The sequence below is a fragment of the Zea mays genome, chromosome 2 (assembly GCF_902167145.1).
Source record: "Zea mays cultivar B73 chromosome 2, Zm-B73-REFERENCE-NAM-5.0, whole genome shotgun sequence".
Taxonomy (NCBI): Eukaryota; Viridiplantae; Streptophyta; class Magnoliopsida; order Poales; family Poaceae; genus Zea; species Zea mays.
The window spans coordinates 31,154,111-31,164,767 of NC_050097.1; the positions used below are offsets into that span (position 1 = coordinate 31,154,111).

Consider the following 10,657-nt stretch of genomic DNA (forward strand, 5'->3'; position numbering starts at 1 on the left):
ATATAAACTTCTACAGTGATATTATAATAGCACAATATATTTTAATAGTAAATATGTATTCTACTCTATCTTTATAATCTAGTTAAACCTATGGAAAAAATAATTTCTTAACAAGACATGTATTTTTTAGGGAGGGAGTACTAGAGTCGAGATCCGAATATGCTGGAAGGCCTGCTTTAAATACTCGGGCTCCCCACCTGCGGAAGTATCACGAAACGGAACGCCAAACCAAATCCATGACTGAACAACTGAACCGGGAGTACGACATCGGCGACGAGATCGGCCGCGGGCGTTTCGGCGTGGTCCGGCGCTGTGTCTCCCGCGCCACGGGTGACGCCTTCGCCGTGAAGTCCGTGGACCGGTCCCTCCTCGGCGACGACCTGGACCGCGCGCTGGCGGAGCTGGAGCCGAAGCTGGCGCGGCTCGCGGGGGGCGAGGGCGACGGGAACCCGGGCGTCTTGCAGGTGCGCGCCGTCTACGAGGACGACGCCTGGACGCACACGGTCATGGACCTCTGCACGGGGCCCGACCTGCTGGACTGGATCCGCCTCCGGCGCGGCGCGCCCGTGCCCGAGCCCGACGCCGCGCGCGTCGTCGCGCAGCTGGCCGAGGCGCTCGCGGGCTGCCACCGCCGCGGCGTCGTCCACCGCGACGTCAAGCCCGACAACGTGCTCCTGGACGTGGACCCCGCCGGCGAGGCGCCCCCGCGGGTCCGGCTCGCGGACTTCGGCTCCGCCGCGTGGCTCGGCGAGGGCGCGCGGGGCCGCGCCGAGGGGCTCGTGGGCACCCCGCACTACGTCGCGCCCGAGGTGGTGGCCGGCGGCGAGTACGGCGAGAAGGTGGACGTCTGGAGCGCCGGGGTGGTGATGTACGCGCTGCTCTCCGGCGGCGCGCTGCCCTTCGGCGGCGAGACGGCCGCGGACGTGTTCGCGGCCGTGCTACGCGGCAGCCTCAGGTTCCCGCCCGCTCTGTTCGCCGGGGTCTCGCCGGCGGCGAAGGATCTGATGCGGCGGATGATGTGCCGCGACGTCTCGCGAAGGTTCTCCGCCGAGCAAGTCCTCAGTAAGCCGTCGGATCTACTATGCGTTATCTCGATTTCGTCTTGTTCCCTAGTAGATTATTTTATTGAATCTTAATCCAATTGGACGCGAGCACAGATCACGCGCGTTATCTGCCCTCCCGACATCTTATCTAACATCCTCGGCTTAAAATAAAATAAATGCAGGGCACCCGTGGATCCAGAGCGGAGGCGGAGGCCGAGAGCTGGTGCGGCCAACCTGAGCAGCCATATATCGAACGAGACCTGAACCGATCGAGTATCATCGTAGCAGTCCGGTGGGTGTGTACTCCCCCGATGAGTGTTGTGCAGACGTCTCTGTATATCCAGTAAGCAGGCGGCGGCGGCGGCGGCGAGTGTGAGACTGGAGATCGTCGTTTCGCCGCACCTCGCCCGTGTGTGTGTGTGTGTGATGGTGACCTGGGCCGTTTTCCTCTTTTGCCTTGTGGGCCTTTTTTCGGGCCGCCCTCTTTGCTTGGGAGTTAAACGTCGTGCGACGATGATCTGTTATGTCCAACCGTCCATGTACAAATGAAGTTTGAGCTTTCTCGATGATCTGATCAAATCCTGATGATACTACTTATCCACTGATGATCGGAGATATCGAATTGAGATTGTCCGTTAGGTCGTTAAAGATAGAACCCTGCTGTTACGCACGACGACCACTCTCGTCCGACTTCCGTACGTCTGTCCATGCCGGTGTTAGGAACTGATCACTGCTAACCATTGTTTAATTAGATCACATCGTTATAACATGTTGTCTGGTCGGACGAGAGTCAGCTCGGGCCATACGTATAGCATTTTCGTGAAAGATAATAGCAGGTGTTTTACTTCGTTTTCATCGTGAAATGGTGGAAACTGGCACCGCGTTATCACCTATAGCCCGTTTGTCTGTGTATAAGTCAAACTATTTAACCTTTATAAGATTAAATTATTTTAAACCAAAAGAATTATATATTATGGTAGTTTAAGTTATGATAAATTCGGTAACTTTACTTTTATGTTGTAAAATCTTATAAAACATTCGGCATAACCTGCCGGTCAAAGTTGATAGTCTATGCACGCTAGATGTCTGTATGGGAGTGTGAACCTAGCCATAAACCCTAGGCAGAACAATCAAACAAGCTATGAAATTGGTTTACTGGTTTTGGATCAAGGACACGAGGAATCTATTTCAGTTTTCTAAGATGAGACTGTTTCATCTAAGCGTTTAGTTGAGAGCTAAGGATGCCCTGTTGTTTTCCGTACTTTAGACAACCCATCAGTGGAATCTGGATGCCACCTTCTCCCCACCAGGCCACCATCATACATGTAGCCTCCATCTTTAACCTTTCCACATATTCACTTACACCACAGGCTTTGTTTGAAAGTACTCTAGGATTGACCCTAATCCACTTGTGTCGAGTTGAAGTGGGTGTAAATTAGTTTAAGTTACACCTCAATACATGTGGATTGAGCTCAATACTAGTGTTGGGGACTTGTTCTCAAATGCTAAGAGTTAAGAACAAGGCAACATAAAAAATGTTAAGTGTTAAAGTCCTTCGTCCTTCGAAGCATTATGTCCCTTCGGGAAATAATGAGTTTCGGACGAAGGTCATAAGAGACATACCTTCGTAAACATAACAAGTAATGACGAAGGATTCATATAAAGCATGAAATATAATATAAGCATCATCATAGGATCATTTCTATTTTATTAACATGGAAAAATAGAAATGATTTCAAATTACAAATGTACCTTCGGTCCTGAGAGAAGATAAAAAGTACAAGCGTGACGCAAAAGCAAATGCCAAGTCAGCGTGAACAGTACGGGAGTACTGTTCATCTATTTATAGACGCGGGACGCAGCCCACGTAAAATTACATTTATGTCCATTACATTTGTCAATGACTTATGGAAATCTGACAAGGTCCACGTAGTCTTTTCATCTTTAAGTCGGTTCCCCTCTCTGCTATCGCGACGAAGCTTCCCTGCGCACAGCTTCGGTTGTGCACCATCCTTCGTGGAGCTTGGTAATCAGCCCGTCCTTCGTCTGGTTCAGGCTTCGTCCTGACCGCACTTCATGTTCGTAATTCTGAGTCTGAAGGTACCTGTTCACATAATCCACTTGGAAAACATTGTCAAATCATGTTTTTGAGGACCTTCGGAGGACGAAGGCCCCCAACAGTAGCCCCTCGCAATATTAATTTGTTTGAAATAATAAATTCAGATTGCGATATGAACGAAGGCTTTATGCCGAAGGTCCGAAAAAACACCTTCCCTTCTGTAGCCCCTCGCAATATTAATTTGTTTGAAATAATAAATTCAGATTGCGATATGAACGAAGGCTTTATGCCGAAGGTCCGAAAAAACACCTTCCCTTTGCTAGAATAGCAACATTCAATGACAAGTGGGGTCTTTCAACTTTCAACGCATCAAGCGTATAAATACGGCCATACCGCAAACTTATTTTGCACGCTTTCTGGCCAACCACTCCTGCTCACTCATTTTTTTAGCTCTTGTGCACTGTGATCTGCTAAGTTTTTAGCTTTGAAGCTTCGGCTTTTAAAAACAGTTTTTTAGTGTTTCCGAAGATGTCTGAAGCTGCTAAGAAGGCTGCTGCTGAGATGAAGCTGAGTCTTGATGAAGAGAAGAACTTAGGGTTTCTTATAGCAATGTCGAAGACCAACACAGAAAAGATCACCAGGGAAATTCTGGAAGGGCTGTCTGAAGATACTGGTGACAGTGAAAGTTATGATGTGGACAGCGGTGGCGAAGACTCCGAAGATCGCCCCTGGCGACCAAGCCATTCAGTTTATGGTAAATCAACTATCAAAGAGAATCATCTTGTTAATATGAGAGGAAGGTATTTCCGGGATCTGTCCATTGTGAGGGCGGACGAAGGGGAAAAAACTTGTCCACACCCTGAAGAAAATGAAGTTGTGGTGTATCGAAGCTTTTTGAAAGCTGGATTGCGATTCCCCTTTAGCAGCTTCGTCGTGGAGGTGTTGAAAATCTTTGAAGTCTATCTTCATCAACTTACTCCCGAGGCAATTATAAGGCTAAATATCTTCGTGTGGGCCGCGAGAAGCCAAGGTCTGAAGCCGGACGCAAGAAGCTTCTGTAATGTTCATGAATTATTATATGAAACAAAGCCTTGGGGCAAAGAACAGTACCATAACAACTTTGGCTGCTACAGCTTCGTCTCTCGGTCCGGGGCAAGCTGTCCCGTACCAACCTTTCGGAAGAGATGGCCCGGGGATTGGATGACAGAATGGTTTTATGTGAAGAATGACTTATCAGCCCGAGAAGACATCAAAGGTATAATTATGCGTCCTATTTGGCAAAGCTTCGGCCTTCGGAGGCCGAAGGTTGAAATGAACGAAGCCGCCGAAGAGTGCCAAAGAGCCTTCGGCGTTGTCTGCTCTTTTATAGGAACAAGGGACTTAGTACAAGAGCATATTGCCTTCAGGGTGTGGCCGCTTGCGGAGAAATGGGAAATGCCACAAGAAACCGTTAAAGAGGCCGACGAAGGTGGACTTGTCAGGTTTAAGTACACTTTTAAATTTGAAGATAAATTTATTGAGCCAGACGATGAGTGGTTGAAAAGCATTGACAATTTAAGTGATGAGCTGCTTGGGACATACTCGAAGGCCGAAGATACTGCAATGTCAGCAGCCTTCGGAGGCCGAAAAAAGAAAAGGCTGAATCGGGTATTTGATGCCATCGGGTTTGTCTACCCTGACCATTGCTACCCCATTCGAAGGCAGAAGAGAAAAATACAACCTCTGCAAAAGAAGAAACTGCAGCTGCTCCTAGCGAGCCAGAACCGAAAAGGAAGAAGATAAAGGTTCTTACTTATCGACCGCGTTATATTGAACCAGCTTCGGTGCCTGAGTTTACCGGAGAGACTTCTTCGGCCACCGAAGCTGAAAAACCAGCCGAGCCAACTTTGCTGCCAGAAGTCACAGAAACAGCCGAAATACCAACGAAGACAAAATTGGAGCAATCAAAAATTTTGTTACCAGAAACGAAAGAGAAGGCCGAAGCGCCATTCACAGAAAAAATGGAAGAGGTAAAGGAAGCAACCGAGGACTCCAAAACATCAGAAGTTTTGAGTCCTGTGGCAAACATTGAAACAGTAAGTAATCAAAAAGTGCCAGCAGTGACTCCGAAAAGAAGGAGAATGGCTAATGTGCTAGATGTGCTGGAAACGATCAAATCTTCAAGCACCCCTCCGAAGAAGGCTGCCGTCACTCCTGAAACAACAGTCGAAGCTTCGGGTTCTAAAGCTCCAGAGCAAGATACTGAAGCCGAAGCTGGGCCCTCAGAGCCCTCAAAGGCAAAAACCTTGGAAAGTGAGGCAGAAAAAATAACAAAGCCAACTTTTGCTGAAGGAACTGGTGTTGTTACCCCCGAAGCATCCAAAATTCGTGATTATATTTTTCGTCATGCTTCGGGGAAAAAATTAACAGAAAAAGAAGAACAAGAGGCTCAACACTATGCCCAAAAGTTGAAATATCCAAAGGGGGCGTTGATATTTAATGGCAGTGGAGAAGAAGATTTCTTGTATTGCCTCCCCGACAGCAAGGAAATTTCTGTCTGTCGGGAGGTGAGCAGAAGCTTCGGATTTCCAACTTTAGAAGACGGACTTTCGGTGCTGTCAAAGAACGATCTGGCTGACAGCCTGGCTTACAACAGTTTAAAGGTGCGACAAATGGAATTCTTATATTTTTGTTGAATTCAAAATTTTTCGTTTGTTTAAAACTATTGACACAGACATATTCCTGTCTGCAGGGCCTGATACTCAGCCATGCCCTCAGAGCACAGAAAGATGCTGAGGACGAAGGATGTACTATAGCCCTGAGCAACCTTCGTTCCGAAGTAATTGAACTGAGGAACGAAGGTCTCGAAAAAGACAAAATATTATACTCATTGATAGATAAAATAAAGGAGGACGAAGGTGCTTTCAAAAGTCAAGCTGAAGCTCAGAAACGCGAAATTGAAGACCTTCGGAAACAACTGGCCAGAGCCAAAGAAGAACGTATACTTGAAGAAACAAAGCGTGAACTCAGCGATCAATGGGCAGATCATCTAGAAGTGACTGTTGAAGAGCTTCGTTCGTCCAAAAAGAAATGCTACAATAAATCTGTAGATTGTGTTAAAAAATTAAAGGCTAGCTTCGCCAAAGTCGGCGCATTCTCAAGTGAAGAAAATTTTTTGAGGGGCAATCCCGAAAGTGTCATTGAATGGATTGACCACGAAGCTGAAGCCTTCGAAGAAATTTTAAATAGCCGAGGAGATATATGTGCCTTCTCTGGCGCCAGAGGGATTGCCACCATTTTAGAGAAGAAGGGCTGTGAGCATGTGAAAATTTTAGCACAGTCCGAAGCTGCTTTGTCCTTTGAAGATACAAAAGATCCTTCGGCCGAAGCTAGCATAATTGGTGGAAAGTTTTTTACTGATATCTGGGATAACGGTGGCCGAGAAATGGCAAGAGAAATTATTCAGAGGAGTGAAAAGGGCATCCATGATGCTAGAGAAGTGGCTAAGGCTGCTAAAAAGAGCACAGAGTCCGAAGGTCAATTAGGTACTAAATAATAGTTTTTACCGTGTTGTAATCTTTAGGCTTTTAAGATCTGTTTGCGATTTGTAATAGTAATGTAGTCGTGTCCTGCTTCAGATCCTACTAAAGCGCCTTCGGGCCCTCAGCCGAAGGGGGACGACGAAATTAAAAAGATGGCCGAAGATATTATGGACGAAGTCGTCAATCGGCTTCTGAATGAAGCTGCAGAAGTCGTTTTGAGAGAGGATTAAACATTTTTGTAAAAAACCTCGGAAATGTAATATAATGTAACACTTTGTAACCCCGAATGTAATATATCTATTTTTGCTACTCAATTCTTTACGATGCATGAAACTTTACACACGTACCGTTTTTGAGTCTGGCGAAAAAACACCTTCCCTTCTTTTCATGCTTCGTGAAGAATATCCAAGCTTCGTAAAAAAAAAATTCTCGAAGCTATACTTCGAAGATGAAGATTGTGTCTCCTTGTGACCACGATTTTCACTCTTTCAGATCATACTTCCGAAGATCAATATTGTGTCCCCTTCTTGTGACCACGATTTTCACTCTTTCAAATCATACTTCCGAAGATCAATATTGTGTCCCCTTCTTGTGCCATATGCAACATGATGTATGATGCTTATGCTATGCAAAATGATGTGATGATGTTATGCTACGTAGATGACATTTGTTCCGAAAGATACACACATATCCCCACACAATATTTTTGTATCAGCACTGATTCTTCGCTGTAAGCTCTGCATTCCCTTAGGAACGTCTTTGGAGCTTCTTCGCCTTTTACTTAGGCGGAATAAGCTCTGCATTCCCTTAGGAACGTCTTTGGAGCTTCTTCGCCTTTTACTTAGGCGGTATAAGCTCTGCATTCCCTTAGGAACGTCTTTGGAGCTTCTTCGCCTTTTACTTAGGCGGTATCAGCGTTGACTTTTCGCTGTATGCTCTGCATTCCTTTTGGAACGACTTTGGAGCAGAAAACTTACACTGCGCTCCCTTCGGAACGACTTTTTGTGACTTCGTCAGGCTTACTCTGCGTTCCTTAGAACGACTTTTTGTTGCTTCGAAGGATTTTCGGTAGTCCGAAGGTCCTTTTTATTATCACAAACCTGTGAAGAAAACATATTTTTCTTGTAGGAATCAACGAAACTAATTACATGAAAACCTGAACAATGTCCTTTATTGCAGAAAATAAAACTGAATGAAAAAGATTGCTATTAAGGTAGGATATTTGTCAATAGATGTGCTTTGATTCTGGCACGGTGCTGTTGACCGTGCGAGCTTCGGACTGTTCTCTGAAGTCCCTTTGATGTGGAGCATATTGGCTCCCTTCTGGCTGCTGACCTTGTTGCAACGGAGGTGGAGGCGGAGGCTGTTGCCAGGAAGCTGAAGGCTGACTTGCCGAAGCAGCAGAGACTGCAGGATGGTTGCCCACATATTCTGGGATGTAGGGCGAATGATACGAAGCTGTATGCATGACCTGCTTCGGCTGGGCTTGTTGTGCTGCTGCTTCAGCTATTTCCTTTTGCTTCTGTATAGTAACATGGCACATCCTGGTAGTATGGCCTTTGTTCTCACCGCAGAATAAGCAAAAGATTCTTCTTGGTTGATCGCCAAATCTTCCTCCGAAGCCCCTGGCGCCTCTGCCTCTTGGAGCTGGTGGCCGGAAGGAGCTTTGCTGTTGTCCAGAAGCCTGCGAGGAGCATTGTGGCCTTTGCTGTTGGCTTCCTCTGTCATCATTTTGCGTAGAATTGTGAATTGATCTCACATGCCTCGGGTAAAACCTCCCTCCGAAGCCCCTGGTCATTTCAGAAAATCTGAAAGCCTCCTCCCTTCTTTGGCGAAAGTCATTGTCGGCCCGAATGTATTCGTCCATTTTCTGGAGAAGCTTCTCCAAAGTTTGAGGAGGCTTTCTGGCGAAGTACTGAGCTGACGGACCTGGCCGAAGCCCCTTGATCATGGCCTCAATGACAATTTCATTGGGCACCGTTGGTGCCTGTGCCCTCAAACGCAAGAACCTTCGGACATATGCCTGAAGGTATTCTTCGTGGTCCTGAGTGCACTGGAACAGAGCCTGAGCAGTGACCGGCTTCGTCTGAAATCCTTGAAAACTGGTTAACAACAAATCCTTCAGCTTCTGCCATGAAGTGATCGTTCCTGGTCGAAGGGAGGAATACCAGGTTTGAGCAACACTTCTGACAGCCATAACGAAAGATTTGGCCATGACTGAAGCATTGCCACCGTACAAAGACACTGTTGCTTCGTAGCTCATCAAGAACTGCTTCGGGTCTGAATGACCATCAAATACGGGGAGCTGAGGCGGCTTGTAGGACGGAGGCCAAGGTGTAGCCTGTAACTCAGCGGACAGGGGAGAAGCATCATCAAAAACAAAATTCCCACGATGGAAATTGTCATACCAGTCGTCTTCGTTGTGAAAGCCCTCCTGATGAAGGTCTTGATGCTGAGGCCTTCGGTGTTGCTCATCCTGAGCAAGATGACGAACTTCTTCAGAGGCTTCATCTATCTGCCTCTGCAGTTCAGCTAGCCTGGCCATCTTCTCCTTCCTGCGTTGAACCTGCTGCTGAAGGATTTCCAGATTCTGAATCTCCTGATCTAGATCATCCTCCGGATGTGTTGGACTGGTAGCCTTCCTCTTCTGGCTTCGTGCCTCTCTGAGAGAAAGGACGTCTTGATTGGGGTCCAGCGGCTGCAGCGTGCCAGCCCCTGGTGCTGAAGCCTTCTTCGGCGGCATGACGAAGCTGATGCTTGCCGAAGGTGTCGAAAAGCTCAGGAAATGGAAGTGAGTTCACCGGAGGTGGGCGCCAATGTTGGGGACTTGTTCTCAAATGCTAAGAGTTAAGAACAAGGCAACATAAAAAATGTTAACTGTTAAAGTCCTTCGTCCTTCGAAGCATTATGTCCCTTCGGGAAATAATGAGTTTCGGACGAAGGTCATAAGAGACATACCTTCGTAAACATAACAAGTAATGACGAAGGATTCATATAAAGCATGAAATATAATATAAGCATCATCATAGGATCATTTCTATTTTATTAACATGGAAAAATAGAAATGATTTCAAATTACAAATGTACCTTCGGTCCTGAGAGAAGATAAAAAGTACAAGCGTGACGCAAAAGCAAATGCCAAGTCAGCGTGAACAGTACGGGAGTACTGTTCATCTATTTATAGACGCGGGACGCAGCCCACGTAAAATTACATTTATGTCCATTACATTTGTCAATGACTTATGGAAATCTGACAAGGTCCACGTAGTCTTTTCATCTTTAAGTCGGTTCCCCTCTCTGCTATCGCGACGAAGCTTCCCTGCGCACAGCTTCGGCTGTGCACCATCCTTCGTGGAGCTTGGTAATCAGCCCGTCCTTCGTCTGGTTCAGGCTTCGTCCTGACCGCACTTCATGTTCGTAATTCTGAGTCCGAAGGTACCTGTTCACATAATCCACTTGGAAAACATTGTCAAATCATGTTTTTGGACGAAGGCCCCCAACAACTAGAGTACCCAAACTAGGCCTCAGCGTTTTTTATATTTTTTTAATTAAAATTTAATTAGTAATTTAGGTAATAACATAGTTATTAGAAAGATAGTTAGTTAGAAAGGCACGCACGCCCTTTTGCACTTGTGGATGTTTCTAATTGTCACCCCACACCACTGTCCGTCTACCCCCGCGTTTATCTCGCTGTGAAGTGTAGAGGAATCCTGTCCTGTGCCTGTGCCACGGACCTAGCTAGCTTGCCGGACGGCATATCCTCGGTTTATCCCCGCCGCGGCGCCGGACGAACCGTACCACGCACCCAGGCGCTCCGCTTTGTTCCGTCCTGTCCCGGTCCCGAGCTTTGCTTGGTTTGCAAGCGATCCGGCAGCAGTGGTATAAGCCGGAGGAGATTCCCGGCCTCTTCGGATCTCGGAAGCTTCATCGCTCCGCTCGCCACGCGAATCTCACTGGCCACTGGCTGCAGCCTGCAGCGCCTTTATTTGCTACGTTTTTGTTTGTTGCTTCATCGGTTGTGCTACCGTTTATAA

General features: G+C 46.9%; 1 protein-coding gene across 1 annotated transcript; it reads left to right on the plus strand.

Moving 5' to 3' along the window:
• The first annotated feature begins 207 nt into the window (after positions 1-207).
• LOC606429 (phosphoenolpyruvate carboxylase kinase 4) lies at positions 208-1,608 on the plus strand. The gene is made up of 2 exons (NM_001112304.2): positions 208-1,062; positions 1,226-1,608. The coding sequence occupies exons 1-2, from the start codon at positions 237-239 to the stop codon at positions 1,279-1,281; spliced, it is 882 nt and encodes a 293-aa protein (NP_001105774.2). The 5' UTR covers positions 208-236; the 3' UTR covers positions 1,282-1,608.
• The last annotated feature ends 9,049 nt before the right edge of the window (positions 1,609-10,657 follow it).